The 24630-nt window shown below is 36.7% G+C and overlaps 2 protein-coding genes across 2 annotated transcripts; one reads left to right on the top strand and one right to left on the bottom strand.

Moving 5' to 3' along the window:
* Positions 1-14642: 14642 nt before the first annotated feature.
* On the bottom strand, positions 14643-15656 carry LOC116108186. Its single transcript, XM_031394456.1, has 3 exons — positions 15627-15656; positions 15267-15367; positions 14643-14982 (listed from the first exon to the last, which is right to left on the bottom strand). The coding sequence occupies exons 1-3, from the start codon at positions 15654-15656 to the stop codon at positions 14643-14645; spliced, it is 471 nt and encodes a 156-aa protein (XP_031250316.1).
* Positions 15657-21549: 5893 nt separating this feature from the next.
* LOC116108185 lies at positions 21550-22038 on the top strand. The gene has a single exon (XM_031394455.1). It carries the CDS (start codon positions 21550-21552, stop codon positions 22036-22038), a length of 489 nt encoding a protein of 162 aa, XP_031250315.1.
* Positions 22039-24630: the final 2592 nt, after the last annotated feature.

Here is a 24630-nt window from a genome sequence, read left to right as displayed (position 1 = left end):
AATTGCACATGATGGATCCATGAGATTTGAATATGGAGCTGAGATAATATATGTTGCAGAAAACATAAATAATAGGCTAACAAGAGAGATTTTTATAGTGGTTCGGATGCTCAAACAAGTACTCCTACATCCACTGTTATTTTATTGATTCCTGACTATTTCTATGATATTGCCCATAAGGCATACAAAGATGAAGAAATACAGTGTTTACAGAGAAAAAGAATTGAGCTTAAATCTATGCTTTAGCTTTCATATGCCTAGCCTCCCTTTTCGGGAAAAGAAGTGCCGATTTATACACCTTTGAGCTCAATGTAATGAGTGTTTTACAAGTTGTTTTGACACATGGAAGGTTCTCGTCCATTCATCTCTTGAAATGAGATAACGTTAGTATGAATATCTTTGAGCAAATATGGGCTTGACAGCTAGTACAAAAAGACATTTATTAGGCTGACATAAGCATGACTTTTGAGGCATAACAACCGTCATCTTTGCTAGTACATCGATCAAATAAAATTTTAAAATTTGATTTTATCTTTGCAAGTTCATCAAGGGAAAATATGAACTAAACTAGTGGTGGATAACAAAAAGTCAAATAGCAGATAATTAACATTGAATTCAAAAAATAAAACTTGATCTGACCTTCTTTAATTTTCTCTATACAATCTCAAGAACACCAATATCAAACTTTACTCTACTCAAGCTAATCAAAATTTCAGTTTTTATATCCAAAAATGAAGAGTATTCATTGCCATCTTGTTTGTCGTTCCTGCCTTCTCTAGAGCCAATGCCACGAGATTGAGTGTCGTTGGTGCAGCCACTTGAACAAAAAGTCTAGTTTGGTGGTGGCCCCACCACCCAATTGCGCCTTTCCCTTCCCGAGATCCTAACGTTCAGAAATGTTTGGGCAATCTTCATCATATGACAGTATGACACCAAACAATTTCTGTCAATTCAGAATGTTGCATGGCTGTGTGAAAGAGTCCTAGAATCGTGAAAGGAAAGTTGCAAAACTTTCCAGAGAAGAAGAAACGAAAAACTGACAGAAAAACAGAGCAAGGAAAACTTGCTGAAGAAATATTCTTTTATTAACTGATTTCAAAAGAGAAAAGTTACCATTTGATATATATGCAGTGCTTATTTATACAAGATCTAGATCGTAACTAAATCAAGCTAAAACATAACGTAATCAAGTTGCAGAATTAGCAACGACTGTAACAGAATTCATCAAGTTGCAGAATTAGTTTTAGCAGCGGCTGTAACAGTAATCTGGTTGTAACAGAATCAGTTTTGCAAAGGCAACTTGCATAATCAAGTTGCAGACTCAAGTTGATAGTATCTGTTGTAACTGATCGGTTTGCCAATGTACGTGGTGAGATGAGTAGCTATTACTTCTTATGCCATGCTGTACATGCACGTACTTTTGCACTGTAACATCCTCCCTCAAACTGAATAGCAGTAAGCTGGGAAAGTTTGAAGAAACTAGCACTGTAATATCCTCCCTCAAACTGAGCAGCAGTAAGCTGGGAAAGTTTGAAGAACAGACGACTTACAAGTTTAGTTATGATCTGATGTATTACTCAAAGGGGTTAACTCGTTGTAGAAGAAAGTAGGAGATAGACTATCCTCCCTGAAGCTCATAGGACAGTTGATATTTGATTGTGTGTTCTCTCTAAAACGAATGAGAGAGATCAAGCGTAGTTTATCACTCAACATTTGAAAACGTGTGATAGGCAGAGGTTTTGTAAGAATGTCTGCAATCTGGAATTCACTGGCTATGTACTGAACAGCTAATTTCTTTGAGAGAACCAAGTCTCGGACGTAATGCACATCAATTTCGATGTGCTTGGTCCGAGCATGAAATACAAGATTTGCGGCCAAGGCGTTTGCACTCTTATTATCACACCATAATACTGATTGATTGGGAACAGAAATCTTTAACTCTTGCAACAATTGCTGAACCCAAACAAGTTCAGTAGAGGCTTGAGTAAGTGATCTGTATTCAGCTTCTGTAGAACTCAAAGCCACCACCTTTTGTTTGCGAGATACCCAGCTAATAAGATTGCCAAAGAGACAAATACAGAAGCCGCTAGTTGATTTTCTATCATTCAGATCATTGGCCCAATCTGCATCAGCAAAGCCTTCTAATACTGGATTTTGGGAAAGCTGAAACTGAAGACCAACATCAAGAGTACCTTTGACATAACGGAGGACTCTTTTACAGGCAACCCAATGGGACATAGATGGATTTTGCAGAAACTGACTTAATCTATTCACAACAAATGCCAAATCCAGTCGTGTCATTGTCAAATATTGCAGACCGCCAATAATACTTCTATACAGGACTGGGTTGTCAAATAAGACACTATCATCTTTAATCAATTTAGTGTTTGCAGCTATAGGAGTTGAACTAGCATTAGCATCAAACATACTAACCTTTTTTAGTAGATCAGTAGCATACTTGGATTGATTTAGGTGAATCCCGGCATTGGTTCGCACTACTTCAAAGCCAAGAAAGTAACTTAATTCTCCCAAATCTTTCAAGGCAAAAGTGTTATGTAATTCAACGACTAACTGCTGAATATAATCAAAGTCATTACCCGTAATTAGAATGTCATCCACATATACTAACAAGTAAACAACCTTTGTGAATGAATGATGAATGATGAATGAACAAGCTGCTGTCTGAGGAAGAATTCTGAAAATCCTTTTCCAGCAGTACTCCTCTAAGCTTTTCAAACCAGGCGCGAGGGGCCTGCTTAAGGCCATACAAAGCTTTGTTCAACTTACAGACATGGGTAGGCTTATTTGTGTCGATAAATCCAGCTGGTTGTGTCATGTAAACAACTTCAGTGAGATCACCGTTTAAGAAGGCGTTGTTGATGTCAATTTGCTTTATTTTCCAGTTGAATTGGACAGCCAAAGCAAGGATGATTCTGATGGTACATGGCTTGATTACTTGAGCAAAGGTTTCAAAGTAGTTGATTCCAGGAGTTTGCTGAAACCCCTTGGCCACCAACCGTGCCTTGTACCTGGAAACACTACCATCCATGTTATACTTAATACGAAATACCCATTTGTTATCCACCAGAGTCATTTGATTTTCATATGGAACTAACGTCCAGGTGTTATTGTTCTGCAGTGCGTCAAATTCTTGTTTCATTGCTGAAAACCATTCTGGAGAGCTTAAGGCTGCATGTACATTTGTAGGTTCATGAACTATTGTTGCAGAAGATGTCTCGGCAATCTCAGCAACCAAAGCATTTGTTTGACGTTGAGATCTGGTTATCATATGATGTTTGTTGGCTTTCGATTGCTGTAAGGTTGATGAATTTTGAGATAAAGGAAGTTCAACCTCTAGATGAATTGTAGGGATTTATGAGGATATTTTATTATCCATAACTTTGTACAATCCTAGAGGCTGATGCTTTGCCGAGGTTGGGATATTTTCAGTGACATTTTCATCTGGAGTCTGACTTTGATATTGTGCTGAAGTAGAGGATGCTATCAAGTTGTCATGTAAGGATGCAGTTGCTGATTTTGATAAGTTGGCATCAACGGTAGATGTGAGTGGAGCTGCAAGTTTTTGTGGTGAAAAGTCAGTTGGTAGTGCACATGGAAGTTGCCAATTATAGGTTACTGTCTCAGTTGGTTGCTGTTGTGATGCAGAAGTAACACGTTGCACATCCTGGGATGGAAAGTTTGTTTCATCAAAATCAACATGTCTGGAGATGTAGACCCTGCCTGTTTCACTTAAACATAAGTAGCCCTTGTGAGAAGAGCTATAACCAATAAAGATGCATGGTTTTGTATGATAGTCCATTTTGTGACTGTTGTATGGTCTTAAGTAGGGAAAACACCTACAGCCAAAAACCTTTAGCATGGTATAATCAGGGGATTGATGAAACAACTTCTCAAATGGTGATAAGGACTGAAGAGTTGGAGTTGGTAATCTGTTTATTAGATGAACTGTTGTATGGAAGGCATGCCACTAGAATTGAAATGGCAGTGAGGATTGGGCCAGTAAGGTCAGACCAATTTCTGTAATGTGTCGGTGCTTTCTTTCAATTTTGCCATTTTGTTGGTGGATATGAGGGCATGGATGCCTGAACTTAATGCCATGAGAGTTTAAATAAGGTAGAAAACACCGAAACTCACCTCCCCAATCAGTCTGAATACATTTTAACTGACTTTCAAGCTGTCTTTCCACAAACACATGAAATTGTTTGAAGATGGCAAAGGCTTCTGATTTTTGCTTTAGTGGATATACCCAAGAATAACGGCTGAAATCATCAAGGAATGCAATATAATACTTATATCCTTCCTTTGAAACTACGGGTGATGGTCCCCATAGGTCAGCAAAAATTAACTCCAAGGGCTTTGTGCTGACTGATGCTGACAGAGAGAAAGGTTGCTGATGCAACTTCCCAAATTTGCAGGCTGAACAATTGTATAACACAGATTCTGGAACAGAAAATCTTTTATTTAATGCATTATGTAATACTGCTTGAAGAGTTTTATAGTGAGGGTGGCCAAGTCTCATATGCCATACAACTGAATCATGTTTATTGATAGCAGTAGCTACATTCGAAACATGTAAATTTTGGGGTCTTGAGTTGTCAACTGTGGAGGCAACTTCTATATCAGTTGGAGACTTTATTTTTGAAACAAACTTATCAGAAACAGGTGCTGCTGATCTTTTATGGAAGCTTTGAGACAGCGTAGCAGATGAAGATAGCTGATACAATCCATTGCTAAGTTTCCCTTCCAATAGAACTGTTTGCGTTTCCTTGTCCTTTATAACACATAGGTTAGCAAGAAACTCAACACTAACTGCATTATCTTGAGTTAGTTTTGATATACTAATCAGATTCTTTGTAATTTGTGGTACAACTTGCACATTTTTAACTAGAAGTTTATGCGAATATGATAATGTACAAAGATGAAGATTACCAATATAGGTGATAGTGAGACACTGACCATTTCCAACCTGCAGTTTTTCTGGACCATTGTAAGGTGTAATGGTCTCTAGAGATTGAGTGTTGGAGCTGATGTGACTGGTGGCTCCAGAATCAAGGTACCATTGCGGATCAGCTATTGAAATGGGCTGAGCAAAGTAGGACATTGGACCTGTATGCTGAGGGATTTGTTGCTGATGTTGCTGTGGTTATGATGGATTAGGTTGTGGTGTAAGAGTTTCTTTTGATTGACTGGTAGAGCCATGATCTTTTTACAAATAAAACACTTGATTTGCCTGTTCTAAAAATTCTGTTTGATTGGGTGAAAAGGACTGTTGTTGAATGGTTTGGTGATATTGAGATTGTTGAGGTTGGTTTTGGTTTTGAGGACCATTATAGGATAAGTCAAGTCTATGGTAGCATTGTATAGCCGTGTGGCCTGGTTTCCCACAAACTTGACAGAAAATTTTTGGTTTGAAGAAGTTTCTACCTCTCCCTCGTCCAGAATTTGGATTTATTCTTCTTGTATCTTGCACCATTAAGGCATTATGTGGTAAGTAGGTATTGTTTGAGTTGCTAAAGTCTGAGGCTGGTGGTGGATCGTGGTGTAATGTAGACACATAATATTGTGGTGAGGGAATGTATGATGCTGGTATTGGTGCAGGATGTTGAGTGGTGTTTATATATGGTGAGTGACCTGTATTGACAACATGATAAGGAGAAGGCTGTTTCTGTTCTATTAAGGCTGAGTTATCATGATATAGACTATGTGCACTATTGTATCTCTCCAGTCGAATCTCATGTTTATGGAGCAAGAATTGTGCCTCCTAAAAAGTGATATCATCTCCTCTAGCTGATAAATGTACTGATACAGCATCATACTCAAAGCCTAATCCATCTAGAATATAGGCTATCAATTCTTCAGTGGTTAAGATTACTCCACTTGCAGAAAGGGAATCAACATATCCTTTCATTTTAAGCACAAATTCATTGATACTTAAGGATTCTTTCTTTGTATTCTGTAATAAGTTCCTAAGATGCATTGTTCTAGCTTTTGATTCGGTAATGAAATGGTTCTCTAAGATTTTCCAAATTTCAAAAGAGCTTGAATATTTTGCAACATATCCAAACATTGTTTTAGAGATTGAGGAATATAACCAGCTCATAAGGAATTGATCAATCCTTTTCCACAGAAAATAGTCAGAGTTAGTTTTTCTCACCTGGTCTCCTGTTTCGTCATCTTTGCTTAAGATAAAAGGCTCAGGACAGAGTCGTTCACCATTGACAAAGCCTTCAAGCTGAAATGACGTCAGAGCTGGTAGTACTTGGGATCTCTAGTAGTTGTGGTTCTTTTCTCCTAATTTGACAGCAACATTAGGTAAGGAACTTGGAAAGCTGAAGTTCTTCAGCTGATCATCGTTATGGACTAATTTCTCCAAATCTGCCATTTTAACCTTGCTTTTGGAGTTGGATAAGTCTTCAAGATTATCCATGTAAACTGAATGGCTCTGATACCATGAAAGAGTCCTAGAATCATGAAAGGAAAGTTGCAAAACTTTCCAGAGAAGAAGAAACGAAAAACTGACAGAAAAACAGAGCAAGGAAAACTTGCTGAAGAAATATTCTTTTATAAACTGGTTTTGAAAGAGAAAAGTTACAATTTTCTATACATGCAGTGCTTATTTATACAAGTTCTAAATCGTAACTAAATCAAGCTAAAACATAATGTAATCAAGTTGCAGAATTAGCAACGACTATAACAAGAATTCATCAAGTTGCAAAATCAGAATCAACAACGGCTGTAACAGAATTCATCAAGTTGCAGAATTAGTTTTAGCAACGGCTGTAACAGTAATCTGGTTGTAACAGAATCAAGTTGCAAAGGCAACTTGCAGAATCAAGTTGTAGACTCAAGTTGATAGTATCTGTTGTAACTGATCGATTTGCCAATGTACGTGGTGAGATGAGTAGCTGTTACTTCTTATGCCATGCTATACATGCACGTACCTTTGCACTGTAATAGACCTTATTAGAAAATATTTGGATTTCTTAGATCAAGTTATGCTATGTATTGCGAAATTGCAATCCTGCAAACATGTTGGAAAAATCTTCTGAAAATCCGGGAAAATATAGAATAAGAAAAGATCCATGATTAATCCAAGTTCATAAAACAAACAAACAAACAATAGTGATATAAAAGTAGATTACCGCATAGAATATTGGAATCAATGATCAATAACTTTATATTAAAAATAAATCTGGTTTAGTTAGTGGGCTAGCTGATTATCAATAATTAAAGATCAGATTAGCCCACTAAAAATACTTGAATAATATTGAGACATATATAAAGTATATATAAATCCCACCAAACAAGTAGTTATAAACTTATAATGACTCCACATGTAACTAAGTTTGTATTGGATGATTGAAGATTTTCCCACTTTGTTCCCAAATCTTTGCTTTTGATCGTACTTTGATTTGGGGCCAATACATATGTATATATATATTGCAAATTACCTGGTAAGCTGTTTATTATTACTTATTAAGTGGAGATTTGTTTGAGCACCCAACCTCTACTTTACTTAATCTAATGCTTTCATTTAATTTACTTATCGTTGAATGATTAAGTTCAAACTTAAGTTATTGCCAACTACTGTAACTTGTCATGGATTTCTTCATTTGTTTTTTCCCTACGTGTACAAACAAATGGCTTTCTAAATAAATAAAATCCATATGATCAACTACTGTTTTTTATCAAATTACAGGTAATCAGCACACTCATAATTAATATAGTTAACAAACTAATTGTGTTCATTTGTCAAATCTACAGCATTTTCTTTATCGTAACATATTATATATGTTGATCGCGTTTAAATGGTAGAAATTCTTGAAATATTTGTCTCTCTCGAGGATATGCCAATATTATTTAAAATACATACTTCAATTCCAGAAAATCGTTATCAATAAATGTTATTAAAAAAAAAAGTTCATTTAAAATTTCTTGCGTTAAAAATAGTAAAATTTGTCTTTGACAGTAATCGAGATTAATAAGAAGACTGGATTTAAAAAATAAATATAAAAGACTATCCCACTTAAAACTTTTGTGTTTGACATTTATTTCAACAATTGAAATCCCTTAACCTACTGTGATCTTTATGTCTACTAATTAAATGTAAATGCAGTTGCTTATTTATACAAGTTCTAAATCGTAACTAAATCAAGCTAAAACATAACGTAATCAAGTTGCAGAATTAGCAACGACTATAACAAGAATTCATCAAGTTGCAGAATCAGAATCAACAACGGCTGTACAGAATTCATCAAGTTACAGAATTAGTTTTAGCAACCTGTAACAGTAATCTGGTTTGTAACGAATCAAGTTGCAAAGGCAACTTGCAGAAACAAGTTGCGACTCAAGTTGATAGTATCTATTGTAACTGATCGTTGCCAATGTACGGGGTGAGATGAGTACTTTTACTTCTTATGCCATGTTGTACTGCAGCTACCTTTGCACTGTAATATCCTCCCTCAATAGAACAGCAGTAAGCTGAGAAGTTTGAAGAAACTAGCATTGTAATATCCTCCTCAAACTGAGCAGCGTAAGCTGGGAAAGTTTGAAGAACACGACTTACAAGTTTGTTGTGACTGAGGTATTACTCAAAGGGTTTAACTCGTTGTGAAGAAGTAGGAGACAGACTATCCTCCCTGAAGCTCATAGGACAGTTGATATTTGATTGTGTGTTCTCCCGAAAACGAATGAGAGAGATCACGTAGTTTATCACACAACATTTGAAAACGTGTGATAGGCAGAGGTTTTGTAAGAATGTCTGCAATCTGGAATTCACGTGCTATGTACTGAACAGCTAATCTCTTTGAGAGAACCAAGCTCGGACGTATGCACATCATTTCATGTGCTTAGTCCGAGCATGAAAAACAGGATTTGCGGCCAACGTTTGCACTCTTATTATCAAACCATAATACTGATTGATTGGGAATAGATCTTTAATTCTTGCAACAATTGCTGACCCAAACAGTTTAGTAGAGGCTTGAGTAAGTGATATGTATTCAGCTTCTGTAGAACTCAAAGCCACCACCTTTTGTTTGCAAGATACCCAGCTAATAAGATTGCCAAAGAATAAATACAGAAGCCGTGGTTGATTTTCTATCATAGATCATTGGCCCAATCTGCATCAGCAAGCCTTCTAATACTGGATTTTGGAAAGCTGAAACTGAAGACCAACATCAAGAGTACCTTTGATATAACGAGGACTCTTTTACAGGCAACCCAATGGGACATAGATGGACTTTGCAAACCTGACTATCTATTCACAACAAATGCCAAATCTGGTCATGTCATTGTCAAATATTGCAGACTGCCAATAACACTTCTGTACAGGACTGGGTTGTCAAATAAGACACTATCATCTTTAATCAATTTGTGTTTGCGCTATAGGAGTTGAACTAGCATTAGCACAAACATACTAACCTTTTTTAGTAGATCAGGACATACTGGATTGATTTAGGTGAATACCGGCATTGGTTCGCACTACTTCAAAACCAAGGAAGTAACTTAATTCTCCCAAATCTTTCAAGGCAAAAGTGTTTGTAATTCAACGACTACTGCTGAATATTCAAAGTCATTACCCGTAATTAGAATGTCATCCATATACTAACAGAAACAACCTTTGTGAATGAATGATGAATGAACAAGCTGCTGTCTGAGGAAGAATTTTGAAAATCCTTTTTCAACAGTACTCCTCTAAGCTTTTCAACCAGGCGCGAGGGGCCTGCTTAAGGCCATACAAAGCTTTGTTCAACTTACAGACCATGGGCAGGCTTATTTGTGTCAATGAATCCAGCTGGTTGTGTCATGTAAACAACTTCAGTGAGATCACCGTTTAAGAAGGCGTTGTTGAGGTCAATTTGCTTTATTTTCCAGTTGAATTGGACAGCCAAAGCAAGGATGACTCTGAGGGTACATGGCTTGATGACTGGAGCAAAGGTTTCAAAGTAGTTGATTCCAAAGTTTCTGAAATCCCTTAGCCACCACCGTGCCTTGTACCTGGAAACACTACCATCCATGTTATACTTAATACAAATACCCATTTATTATCCACCAAAGTCATTTGATTTTCATATGGAACTAACGTCCAGGTGTTTATTGTTCTCCAGTGCATCAAATTCTTGTTTCATGGCTGAAAACCTTTCTGGAGAGCTTAAGGCTGCATGTACATTTGTAGGTTCATGAGCTATTGTTGCAGAAGATGTCTCAACAATTTCAGCACCAAGCATTTGTTTTGCGTTGAGATTCGTTTATCATAGGATGTTAGTTGGCTTTCAACTGCTGTAAGGTTGATGAATTTTGAGGTAAAGAATTTCAACCTCTAGATGAATTGTAGGGATTGATGAGGATATTTTTATTATCCATAACTTTGTACAATCCTAGAGGCTGATGCTCTGCCGAGGTTGGGATATTTTAGTGACATTTTCATCTGGAGTCTGACTTTGATATTTTGTTGAGGTAGAGGATGCTATCAAGTTGTCATCGTGATGCAGTTGCTGATTGGTAATCCATCAACGGTAATATGAGTGGAGCTGCAAGTTTTTGTGGTGAAAAATCAGTTGGTGTGCACATGGAAGTTGCCAATTACAGGTTACTATCTCGTTGGTTGCTGTGTGTGCAAGAATACACATTGCACATCCTTGGATGGAAAGGTTGTTTCATCAAAATCAACTGTCTGGAGATGTAGACCCGCCTGTTTCACTTAAACATAAGTAGCCCTTGTGAGAAGAGCTATAACCAATAAAGATGCTGGTTTTGTTTGATAATCCATTTTTGTGACTATTGTATGGTCTTAGGTAGGAAAACACCTACAGCCAAAAACTTTTAGCATGGTATAATCAGGGGACTGATGAACAACTTCTCAAACGGGGATAAGTGAAGAGTTGGAGTTGGTAACCGATTTATAGATAACTGCTGTATGGAAGGCATGCCACCGAATTGAATGGCAGTGAGGATTAGGCCAGTAAGGTCCGACCAATTTCTGTATGTGTTGGTGCTTCTTCAATTTTTCCATTTTGTTGGTGCTATGAGGCATGGATGCCTGAACTTAATGCCATGAGAGTTTAAATAAGGTAGAAAACACCGAAACTCACCCCCCCATCAGTCTGAATACATTTTAACTGACTTTCAAGCTTTCTTTCACAAACACATGAAATTGTTGAAGAGGGCAAAGGCTTCTGATTTTTGCTTTAGTGGATATACCCAGGAATAACGCGTGAAATCACAAGGAAGGCAATGTAATACTTATATCCTTCCTTTAAAACTACGGGTGATGGTCCCCATAGGTCAGTAAAATTAACTCCAAGGGCTTTGTGCTGACTGAGTTTGACAGAGAGAAAGGTTGCTGATGCAACTTCCCAAATTTGTAGTGAACAATTGTATAACACAGATTCGGAACAGAAAATCTTTTATTTAATGCATTATGTAATACTGCTTGAAGAGTTTTATAGTGAGGGTGGCCAAGTCTCATATGCCATACACTGAATCATGTTTATTGAATGCAGTAGCTACATCGAACATGTAAATTTTGGGGTCTTGAGTTGTCAACTGTAGAGGCAGCTTCTTACATTGGAGACTTTATTCTTGAAACAAACTTATCAGAAACAGGTGCTGCTGATCTTTTATGGAAGCTTTGAGACGCGTAGCAGATGAAGATAGCTGATACAACATTGCTAGTTTCCCTTCCAATAACTGTTTGCGTTTCCTTGTCCTTATAACACACAGGTTCAAGAAACTCAACACTAACTGCATTATCTTGAGTTAGTTTTGATATACTAATCAGATTCTTTGTATTTTGTGTACAACTAGCACATTTTACTAAAGTTTATGCGAAGATGAATGTACAAAGATGAAGATTACCAATATAGGTGATAGTGAGACACTGACCATTTCCAACCTGCAGTTTTTCTGGACCATTGTAAGTGAATGGTCTCTAGAGATTGAGTGTTGGAGCTGATGTGACTGGGTCTCCAATCAAGGTACCATTGCGGATCACTATTGAAATGGGCTAGCAAAGTAGGACATTGGACCTGTATGCTGAGGGATTTGTTGCTGATGTTGCTGTGGTTATGATGGATTAGGTTGTGGTGTAAGAGTTTCTTTGATTGACTGGTAGAGCCATGATCTTTTTACAAATAAAACACTTGATTTGCCTGTTCTAAAAATTCTGTTTGATTGGGTGAAAAGGACTGTTGTTGAATGGTTTGGTGATATGAGATTGTTGAGGTTGGTTTGGTTTTGAACCATTATAGGATAAGTCAAGTCTATGGTAGCATTGTATACCGTGTGGCCTGGTTTCCCACAAACTTGACAGAAATTTTTGGTTTGAGAAGTTTCTACCTCTCCCTCGTCCAGAATTTGGATTTTATCTTCTTGTGTCTTGCACCATTGGCATTGTGTGGTAAGAAGGTATTGTTTGAGTTGCTAAAGTCGAGGCTGGTGGTGGATCGTGGTGTAATGTAGACACATAATATTGTGGTGGGGAATGTATGATGCTGGTATTGGTGCAGGATGTTGAGTGTGTTTATACATCACTGAATTGGTTATTTCCACGAGCTGATCTATATGCTCCACTTACACCCACTTGAGGAGGGTGACTCCGATGTCTTCTATTACATGGAAGCTCTGTGACGAAAATGGAGACCAAATCATTCTTTTTCTGACAAAAGGCTACGTAGCATGCAACATCATTATCATCATTAAGCTCAATAATCATTCCATTGATTGACGTTTTAAGCTTTATAGCAACTTTGATGCTAGATCTCCGATAATCTATGTCCTTATATAATTCACACCAACGGGCACTTCATCCAATTTCTATTCACCTCCTATGTAACTCCATGTATTATCGACCATGACATTCCAATTACCATCGTAACCAACCAAGATGACCAACTTTTCCATTTTGATTGCTTCTACAATACATACAATAGTAGTATCAATGTTAATGTTTCTAAATTAGTATTAAAAAAACAAAAAAAAAAAAAAAATAGGTTGAAAACATCACTTACCGTGGTCCATTACACGAAGTGGATCATATTATGTGCTATGATCCACTTCACGTAATCCTCTTGGCTAAGTAGAAATTTCATGCTAAGTGACAAACAGGCATCCAAAATCGTGCTTTTGTGGCCAATATATTTTCATTGTTTACATAAAACTAAAATGCATGGAAAAAAACACAACAAATAATTAAAACAATTAAACTTCAAATCATCACTAATTTCAACCAAACTCCACAACACACATTACATAAATTACAACAATACTTGCTTAGATTAATGAACTTACTGTAATAAAGTTACAGATACTTTCGTTTTTAAACTTTCCGAAAAATTGAATGTTGTTTATAGTTTGAGAAGTGAAGAAGAAAGGTAAAGGTTTTACTTAAGTGTAAGGGAGTTTAAAGACTGGGGTATTTTGGCATTAAATTAAAAATGGTGGCTAATAAGTTTGTGCTTGAAAATTGGGTTAATTACTTAAGCCCCCTAAAATGTGGTTAATTTTCAATAAGCCTATTTTAATTCAGTCCTCCAAATATCGTTTATTAAGTAATTATCTCTTTTTTTACTTATTGACCTTGAAAGAGTCCTAGAATTGTGAAAGGAAAGTTGCAAAACTTTCCAGAGAAGAAGAAACGAAAAACTTACAGAAAAACAGAGCAAGGAAAACTTGCTGAAGAAATATTCTTTTATAAACTGGTTTTGAAAGAGAAAAGTTACAATTTTCTATACATGCAGTGCTTATTTATACAAGTTCTAAATCGTAACTAAATCAAGCTAAAACATAACGTAATCAAGTTGCAGAATTAGCAACGACTATAACAAGAATTCATCAAGTTGCAGAATCAGAATCAACACGGCTGTAACAGAATTCATCAAGTTACATAGTTTTTAGCAACGCTGTAACGTAATAACTGTGTGTAACAGAATCAGTTGCAAAGGCAACTTGCAGAAACAAGTTGCGGACTCAAGTTGATAGTATCTATTGTAACTGATCGATTTGCCAATGTACGTGGTGAATGAGTAGCTGTTACTTCTTATGCCATGTTGTACATGCACGTACCTTTGCACTGTAATATCCTCCCTCAATTAAGCAGCAGTAAGCTGAGAAAGTTTAAGAAACTAGCATTGTAATATCCTCCCTCAACTGAGCAGCAGTAAGCTGGGAAAGTTTGAAGAACAGACGACTTACAAGTTTAGTTGTGATCTGAGGTATTACTCAAAGGGGTTAACTCGTTGTAGAAGAAAGTAGGAGACAGACTATCCTCCCTGAGCTCATAGGACAGTTGATATTTATTGTGTGTTCTCCCGAAAACGAATGGAGAGATCAGCGTAGTTTATCACACAACATTTGAAAACGTGTAGGCAGAGGTTTTGTAAGAATGTCTGCAATCTGGAATTCACTGGCTATGTACTGACAGCTAATCCTTTGAGAGAACCATCTCGACGTAATGCACATCTTTCGATGTGCTTTTCCGAGCATGAAATACAGGATTTGCGGCCAAGGCGTTTGCACCTTTTATCACACCATAATACTGATTGATTGGGAATAGAAATCTTTAATTCTTGCAACAATTGCTGAACCCAAACAAGTTTAGAGTAGAGCTTGAGTATGATATGTATTCAGCTTCTGTAGAACTCAAAGCCACCACCTTTTGTTTGCAAGATACCCAGATCAAGATTGCCAAAGAGATAAATACAGAAGCCGCTGGTTGATTTTCTATCATTCAGATCATTGGCCACATCTGCATCAGCAAAGCCTTCTAATACTGGATTTTGGGAAAGCTGAAACTGAAGACCAACATCAAGAGTACCTTTGATATAACGGAGGACTCTTTTACAGGCAACCCAATGGGACATAGATGGACTTTGCAAAAACTGACTTAATCTATTCACAACAATGCCAAATCTGGTCATGTCATTGTCAAATATTGCAGACTGCCAATAACACTTCTGTACAGGACTGGTTGTCAAATAAAAACTATCATCTTTATCAATTTAGTGTTTGCAGCTAGGAGTTGAACTAGCATTAGCATCAAACATACTAACCTTTTTTAGTAGATCAGCAGCATACTTGGATTGATTTAGGTGAATACCCATTGGTTCGCACTACTCAAAACCAGAGTAACTTAATTCTCCAATCTTTCAAGGCAAAAGTGTTATGTAATTCAACGACTAGCTGCTGAATATAATCAAAGTCATTACCCGTAATTAAATGTCATCCACATATACTAACAAGTAACAAACCTTTGTGAATGAATGAATGAACAAGCTGCTGTCTGAGGAGAATTTTGAAAATCCTTTTTCAACAGTACTCCTCTAAGCTTTTCAAACCAGGCGCGAGGGGCCTGTTAAGGCCATACAAAGCTTTGTTCAACTTACAGACATGGGCGGCTTATTTGTTCAATGAATCCAGCTGGTTGTGTCTGTAAACAACTTCAGTGAATCACCGTTTAAGAAGGCGTTGTTGATGTCAATTTGCTTTATTTTCCAGTTGAATTGGACACCAAAGCAAGGATGACTCTGATGGTACATGGCTTGATGACTGGAGCAAAGGTTTCAAAGTAGTTGATTCCAAGAGTTTGCTGAAATCCCTTAGCCACCAACCGTGCCTTGTACCGGAACACTACCATCCATGTTATACTTAATACAAATACCCATTTATTATCCACCAGTCATTTGATTTTCATATGGAACTAACGTCCAGGTGTTATTGTTCTACAGTGCATCAAATTCTTGTTTCATGGCTGAAACCATTCTGGAGAGCTTAAGGCTGCATGTACATTTGTAGGTTCATGACTATTGTTGCGAAGATGTCTCAACAATTTCAGCAACCAAAGCTTTGTTTTGCGTTGAGATCTGGTTATCATAGGATGTTAGTTGGCTTTCAACTGCTGTAGGTTGATGAATTTTGAGGTAAAGGAATTTCAACCTCTAGATGATTGTAGGGATTATGAGGATTTTTATTATCCATACTTTGTACAATCCTAGAGGCTGATGCTCTGCCGAGGTTGGGATATTTTCAGTGACATTTTCATCTGGAGTCTGACTTGATATTTTGTTGAGGTAGAGGATGCTATCAAGTTGTCATCTAAGGATGCTTGCTGATTTTGGTAAGTCGGCATCAACGGTAGATATAGTGGAGCTGCAAGTTTTTGTGGTGAAAAATCAGTTGGTAGTGCACATGGAAGTTGCCATTACAGGTTACTATCTCAGTTGGTTGCTGTTTGATGCAGAAGTAACACATTGCACATCCTTGGATGGAAAGGTTGTTTCATCAAAATCAACATGTCTGGGAGATGTAGACCCGGCCTGTTTCACTTAAACATAAGTAGCCCTTGTGAGAAGACTATAACCAATAAATGCATGGTTTTGTTTGATAATCCATTTTGTGACTATTGTATGGTCTTAGGTAGGGAAAACACCTACAGCCAAAAACTTTTAGCATGGTATAATCAGGGGACTGATGAAACAACTTCTCAAACGGGGATAAGGACTGAAGAGTTGGAGTTGGTAACCGATTTATTAGATAAACTGCTGTATGGAAGGCATGCCACCAGAATTGAAATGGCAGTGAGATTAGCCAGTAAGGTCCGACCAATTTCTGTAAGGTGTTGGTGCTTTCTTTCAATTTTTCCATTTGTTGGTGCATATAGGGCATGGATGCCTGAACTTAATGCCATGAGAGTTTAATAAGGTAGAAAACACCAAACTCACCCCCCCAATCAGTCTGAATACATTTTAACTGACTTTCAACTGTCTTTTCACAAACACATGAAATTGTTTGAAGATGGCAAAGGCTTCTGATTTTTGCTTTAGTGGATATACCCAGGAATAACGGCTGAAATCATCAGGAAGGCAATGTAATACTTATATCCTTCCTTTGAAACTACGGGTGATGGTCCCCATAGGTCAGTAAAATTAACTCCAAGGGCTTTGTGCTGACTGATGTTGACAGAGAGAAAGGTTGCTGATGCAACTTCCCAAATTTGTAGGCTGAACAATTGTATAACACAGATTCTGGAACAGAAAATCTTTTATTTAATGCATTATGTAATACTCTTGAAGAGTTTTATAGTGAGGGTGGCCAAGTCTCATATGCCATACAACTGAATCATGTTTATTGATAGCAGTAGCTACATTCGAAACATGTAAATTTTGGGGTCTTGAGTTGTCAACTGTAGAGGCACTTCATATCAGTTGGAGACTTTATTCTTGAAACAAACTTATCAGAAACAGGTGCTGCTGATCTTTTATGAAGCTTTGAGACGCGTAGCAGATGAAGATAGCGGATACAATCCATTGCTAGTTTCCCTTCCAATAGAACTGTTTGCGTTTCCTTCCTTTATAACACACAGGTTAGCAAGAAACTCAACACTAACGCATATCTTGAGTTAGTTTTGATATACTAATCAGATTCTTGTAATTTGTGGTACAACTAGCACATTTTTACTAGAAGTTTATGCGAGATGATAATGTACAAAGATGAAGATTACCAATATAGGTGATAGTGAGACACTGACCATTCCAACCTGCAGTTTTTCTGGACCATGTAAGTGTAATGGTCTCTAGAGATTGAGTGTTGGAGCTGATGTGACTGGTGGCTCCAGAATCAGTACCATTGCGGATCAGCTATGAAATGGGCTGAGCAAAGTAGGACATTGGACCTGTATGCTGAGGGATTTGTTGCTGATGTTGCTGTGGTTATGATGGATTAGGTTGGGGTGTAAGAGTTTTCTTTGATTGACTGGTAGACCATGATCTTTTTACAAATAAACACTTGATTTGCCTGTTTAAAATTCTGTTTGATTGGGTGAAAAGGACTGTTGTTGAATGGTTTGGTGATATTGAGTGTTGAGGTTGGTTTTGGTTTTGAGGACCATTATAGGATAAGTCAAGTCTATGGTAGCATTGTATAGCCGTGTGGCCTGGTTTCCCACAAACTTGACAGAAATTTTTGGTTGAAGAAGTTTCTACCTCTCCCTCGCCAGAATTTGGATTTATTCTTCTGTGTCTTGCACCATTAAGGCATTGTGTGGTAAGAAGGTATTGTTTGAGTTGCTAAAGTCTGAGGCTGGTGGTGGATCGTGGTGTAATGTAGACACATAATATTGTGGTGAGGGAATGTATGATGCTGGTATTGGTGCAGGATGTTGAGTGGTGTTTATATATGGTGAGTGACCTGTATTGACAACATGATAAGAAGGCTGTTTCTGTGCTATTAAGGCTGAGTTCATGATATAGACTTGTGCACTATTGTATCTCTCCAGTCGAATCTCATGTTTATGGAGCAAGAATTGTCCCTCCAAAAAGTGATAATCATCTCCTCTAGCTGATAAATGTACTGATACAGCATCATACTCAAAGCCTAACCATCTAGAATATAGGCTATCAATTCTTCAGTGGTTAAATTACTCCACTTGCAGAAAGGGAATCAACATATCCTTCATTTAAGCACAAATTCATTGATACTTAAGGATTCTTTCTTTGTATTCTGTAATAAGTTCCTAAGATGCATTGTTCTAGCTTTTGATTCGGTAATGAAATGGTTCTCTAAGATTTTCCAAATTTCAAAAGAGCTTGAATATTGCAACATATCCAAACATTGTTTCAGAGATTGAGGAATATAACCAGCTCATAAGGAATTATCAATCCTTTTCCACAGAAAATAGTCAGAGTTAGTTTTTCTCACCTGGTCTCCTGTTTCGTCATCTTTGCTCAAGATAAAAGGCTCAGGACAGAGACGTTCACCATTGACAAAGCCTTCAAGCTGAAATGACGTCAGAGCTGGTAGTACTTGGGATCTCTAGTAGTTGTGGTTCTTTTCTCCTAATTTGATACAACATTAGGTAAGGAACTTGGAAAGCTGAAGTTCTTCAGCTGATCATCGTTATGGACTAATTTCTCCAATCTGCCATTTTAACCTTGCTTTTGGAGTTGGATAGTCTTCAAGATTATCCATGTAAACTGAATGGCTCTGATACCATGAAGAGTCCTAGAATCATGAAAGGAAAGTTGCAAAACTTTCCAGAGAGAAGAAACGAAAAACTGACAGAAAAACAGAGCAAGGAAAACTTGCTGAGAATATCTTTTATAAACTGGTTTTGAAAGAGAAAATTACAATTTTCTATACATGCAGTGCTTATTTTACAAGTTCTAAATCGTAACTAATCAAGCTAAAACATATGTAATCAAGTTGCAGAATTAGCAACGACTATAACAAGAATTCATCAAGTTGCAAATCAGAATCAACAACGGTGTAACAGAATTCATCAAGTTGCAGAATTAGTTTTAGCAACGGCTGTAACAGTAATCTGGTTGTAACAGAATCAAGTTGCAAAGGCAACTTGCAGAATCAAGTTGCAGACTCAAGTTGATAGTATCTGTTGTAACTATCGATTTGCCAATGTACGTGGTGAGATAGTAGCTGTTACTTCTTATGCCATGCTATACATGCACGTACCTTTGCACTGTATAGACCTTATTAGAAAATATTTGGATTTCTTAGATCAAGTTATGCTATGTATTGCGAAATTGCAATCCTGCAAACATGTTGGAAAATCTTCTGAAATCCGGGAAAATATAGATAAGAAAAGATCCATGATTAATCCAAGTTCATAAAACAAACAACAAACAATATGATATAAAAGTAGATTACCGCATAGAATATGGAATCAATGATCAATAACTTTAAATTAATAAATCTGGTTTAGTTAGTGGGCTAGCTGATTATCAATAATTAAGATCAGATTAGCCCACTAAAATACTTGAATAATATGAGACATATATAAGTATATATAATCCCACCAAACAAGTAGTTATAAACTTATAATGACTCCACATTAACTAAGTTTGTATTGGATGATTGAAGATTTTCCCACTTTGTTCCCAAATCTTTGCTTTTGATCGCACTTTGATTTGGGGCCAATATATATATATAATATATAATTATATAATATATATATATATTATATATATGCTAATTACCTGGAAAGCTGTTATTATTACTTATTAAGTGGAGATTTGTTTAGCACCCAACCTCTGCTTTACTTAATCTAATGCTTTCATTTAATTTACTTATCGTTGAATGATTAAGTTCAAACTTAAGTTATGCCAACTACTGTAACTTGTCATGGATTCTTCATTTTTTTTTCCCTACGTGTACAAACAAATGGCTTTCTAAATAATAAAAATCCATATGATCACTACTGTTTTTATCAAATTACAGGTAATCAGCACACTCATAATTAATAGAGTTAACAAACTAATGTGTTCATTTGTCAAATCTACACGCATTTTATTTACGTAACATATTATATATGTTGATCGCGTTTAATGGTAGAATTCTTGAAATATTTGTCTCTCTCGAGGATGCCAATATTATTTAAAATACATACTTCAATTCCAGAAAATAGTTATCAATAAATGTTATAAAAAAAAGTTCATTAAAATTTCTGCGTTAAAAATAGTAAAATTTGTCTTTGACAGTAATCGAGATTAATAGAAGACTGGATTTAAAAAATAATATAAAAGACTATCCCATTAAAACTTTTGTGTTTGACATTTATTTCAACAATTGAAATCCCTTAACCTACTGTGATCTTTAGTCTACTAATTAAATGTAAAGATAATAGATGAATATATATGTAGTGGTGGCGGCAAAAAAAAAAAAAAAGGGGCCATTGGTATCCTCAAATCAACACAGCCGGCGGGCTAACTTTAGAAACAGTTCACAGTTAATGATCCTCTTCTCAAATATTATAAAAACAGTTTGAGTGGTTTGATTAACGTTGGTTTAACGAATCAAGAATTAGAACTGTGGGATGAGTGGTTGATTGGTCAAATATATATAATACAATGAAGATTTGGTGTTTACGGGAGAAATTAAACTCCACATGGGTTTGCCTGTTTGTTCATTCACCAATCACCATCCCATTCACAGATTTTTGAGATCCAAATTCCACTCAACATTTTGTGGTGCCAACACATGTGCTCCCCAAACTGTCGGTTGGGTGCTTCATCGCACCAGTTTCTATATACTATTATGTTATTGGGAGCCACACGTCTTTGTTCTATATTAACATAATTGATATTCATCTAAAACATTATGATATGCAGATCAGTATTCATCACTGAATATTTCTAATTTATGTTCTCATGTGGGGTATAATGTATGCATGCACAAGATTTTGCCAACTTTTAAAGCTTTTCTTATTGGACAAGTGTGGATTTTATACTATCCTTTCTTAATGAACAGGTTTAATTAAATCTTAAGGTTAATTTTTATTATTATAATGTTGTTTACTTGTTCCTTATTTGGTTGGCACATGGTCATGGTTATATATTTTAATTCATTTGTTTAAATATTTGGTGCACATGACCACATTATTGAAATTAGGGTCTACCACAAGAAGCTGCCTATAAATGAGCCCTACTTGATCTTCTCCAACTCATTGTGTTACATTTTCAAATCTATCCCATTTTCTTCTGCTTTCTTCGGATCAGAAATATCAGTTTTCATCTTGCAAAAATGGCTTCCATGGTAGCTGAAACGTGGGCAATCATCAATGGTGAAGATGACTCCAATGGAGTCGAAATCTCAAAATTCAACAATGCCCTTCTGATGAGTTTACTAGAAGAGTCATATGGTGAAGAGTACAACGATGAACAAGTAAATAGAGTGATTCAATCTCTAGAAGCTGAGATTAATGCAAATATGTTAGAAGCTGGCGATGATTTAGCTATGGAGCCTGAATTTCTTGGCCTCAGCGACGACGAGGATGGTCAGAATTCCTCTGCTTCGATGGAGTTTGAATGGGCAGAAATGGAGCCGGTGCCATCCTCGCCAAGTTATGACATGAACTGGTTCGTGGACCATTGTGAAAATGAGTTGGATTTGATGGTTGAATATGGAGATGTGGGTGATTATAATTCTCAGATTTACAGTGTTGTTTCTTCGGAGGAAAATTGTTTCAGCTCTTTGTGGCATGAAAATTACAAACCAGTAGCATACAATTAAATTAGTTTATTAATTTTTTTTTAAGCGTAGATGTACATTATTTTTGAAGATGAATTGTAATTATAATCATGGAGGAACCATGATTAATTAATTTAAGCTGTTATTAGCAATAAATTCTTCTGATCCTCAGATTTTTTACAAAATTTCTTTCCTGTCTCCGATATCAAATGTATTATTACTTGCTGAATGTTAAATTTGATTAACTTGATTATCAGATGAACCAATACAACTAATCATAGAGTTTTAAACTTGTTGATGCGTGATTTTGATACCAACCAAACGTACATGTGAAATGCTGAGTTGGCCCAAAAGACACACGTGGATGAAAGAGTGAGAGTAAAAACAATGGAGATCAACGTTTAAAGTGGTTCGGATGCTAAGGAAGCAAACCCTACGTCCACTGATTTTATATTAATGATAGTGGTTAGGTCGCGTTCAGCGGATTGACTTACAAATGATTATACAAGAGAGAGAATGCTATTTTTTCTTTAGAGAGATTAGCTAATCACAAACACATGAAATGTTTGAAGATGGCAAAGGCTTCTGATTTTTGCTTTAGTGGATATACCAGGAATAACGGCTGAAATCATCAAGGAAGGCAATGTATATATTATCCTTCCTTTGAAACTACGGGTGATGGTCCCCATAGGTCAGTAAAATTAACTCCAAGGGCTTTGTGCTGACTGATGTTGACAGAGAGAAAGGTTGCTGATGCAACTTCCCAAATTTGTAGGCTGACAATGTATAACACAGATTCTGGAACAGAAAATCTTTTATTTATGCATTATGTAATTGCTTGAAGAGTTTTATAGTGAGGGTGGCCAAGTCTCATATGCCATACAACGAATCATGTTTATTGATAGCAGTAGCTACATTCGAAAAATGTAAATTTTGGGGTCTTGAGTTGTCAACTGTAGAGGCAGCTTCTATATCAGTTGGGAGATTATTCTTGAAACAAACTTATCAGAAACAGGTGCTGCTGATCTTTTATGGAAGCTTTGAGACAGCGTAGCAGATGAAGATAGCTGATACAATCCATTGCTAAGTTTCTTCCAATAGAAATGTTTGCGTTTCCTTGTCCTTATAAACACACAGGTTAGCACAGAAACTCAACACTAACTGCATTATCTTGAGTTAGTTTTGATATACTAATCAGATCTTTGTAATTTGTGGTACAACTAGCACATTTTTAACTAGAAGTTTATGCGAAGATGATATGTACAAAGATGAAGATTACAATATAGGTGATAGTGAGACAACTGACCTTTCACCCTGCAGTTTTTCTGGACCATTGTAAGGTGTAATGGTCTCTAGAGATTGAGTGTTGGAGCTGATGTGACTGGTGTCCGAATCAAAGTACCATTGGGATCAGCTATTGAAATGGGCTGAGCAAAGTAGGACATTGGACCTGTATGTGAGGGATTTGTTGCTGATGTTGCTGTGGTTATGATGGATTAGGTGTGGTGTAGGTTTCTTTTGATTGACTGGTAGAGCCATGATCTTTTTACAAATAAAACACTTGATTTGCCTGTTCTAAAAATTCTGTTGATTGGGTGAAAAGGACTGTGTGAATGGTTTGGTGATATTGAGATTGTTGAGGTTGGTTTTGGTTTTGAGGACCATTATAGGATAAGTCAAGTCTATGGTAGCATTGTATAGCCGTGTGGCGTGGTTTCCACAAACAAATTGACAGAAAATTTTTGGTTTGAAGAAGTTTCTACCTCTCCCTCGTCCAGAATTTGGATTTATTCTTCTTGTGTCTTGCACCCATTAAGGCATTGTGTGGTAAGAAGGTATGTTGAGTTGCTAAAGTCTGAGGCGGTGGTGGATCGTGGTGTAATGTAGACACATAATATTGTGGTGAGGGAATGTATGATGCTGGTATTGGTGCAGGATGTGTGAGTGGTGTTATATATGGTGAGTGACCGTATTGACAACATGATAAGGAGAAGGCTGTTTCTGTGCTATTAAGGGCTGAGTTATCATGATATAGACTATGTGCACTATTGTATCTCTCCAGTCGAATCTCATGTTTATGGAGCAAGAATTGTCTCCTAAAAAGTGATATCATCTCCTCTAGCTGATAAATGTACTGATACAGCATCATACTCAAAGCCTAATCCATCAGAATATAGGCTATCAATTCTTCAGTGGTTAAGATTACTCCACTTGCAGAAGGGAATCAACATATCCTTTTTTAAGCACAAATTCATTGATACTTAAGGATTCTTTCTTTGTATTCTGTAATAAGTTCCAAGATGCATTGTTCTAGCTTTTGATTCGGTAATGAAATGTCTCTAAGATTTTCCAAATTTCAAAAGAGCTTGAATATTTTGCAACAATCAAACATTGTTTCAGAGATTGAGGAATATAACCAGCTCATAAGGAATTGATCAATCCTTTTCCACAGAAATAGTCAGAGTTAGTTTTTTCACCTGGTCTCCTGTTTCGCTCTTTGCTCAAGATAAAAGGCTCAGGACAGAGACGTTCACCATTGACAAAGCCTTCAAGCTGAAATGACGTCAGAGCTGGGTAGTACTTGGGATCTCTAGTAGTTGTGGGTCTTTTCTCCTAATTTGATAGCAACATTAG

The sequence above is a fragment of the Pistacia vera genome, unplaced genomic scaffold (assembly GCF_008641045.1).
Source record: "Pistacia vera cultivar Batoury unplaced genomic scaffold, PisVer_v2 Contig557, whole genome shotgun sequence".
NCBI classification, from domain to species: Eukaryota; Viridiplantae; Streptophyta; class Magnoliopsida; order Sapindales; family Anacardiaceae; genus Pistacia; species Pistacia vera.
The sequence above is the reverse complement of the archived record's forward strand: the minus strand, read 5'-3'. Positions and strand labels throughout refer to the sequence as shown.

What these genes read in the sequence shown, in the direction of transcription:
- LOC116108185 (XM_031394455.1), top strand. Translation starts at nt 21,550, where the DNA reads ATGGCTTCCATGGTAGCTGAAACGTGGGCAATCATCAATGGTGAAGAT.
- LOC116108186 (XM_031394456.1), bottom strand. Translation starts at nt 15,656, where the DNA reads ATGGATGGTAGTGTTCCGGTACAAGGCACG. An exon ending in GTGTTCCGGTACAAGGCACG is followed by an intron (nt 15,368 to 15,626) that starts GTTGGTGGCTAA and finishes TGGCCTTAACAG; the next exon opens with GCCCCTCGCGCCTGGTTTGA. An exon ending in TCATTCATTCATTCACAAAG is followed by an intron (nt 14,983 to 15,266) that starts GTTTGTTACTTG and finishes TTTGACAACCAG; the next exon opens with TCCTGTACAGAAGTGTTATT.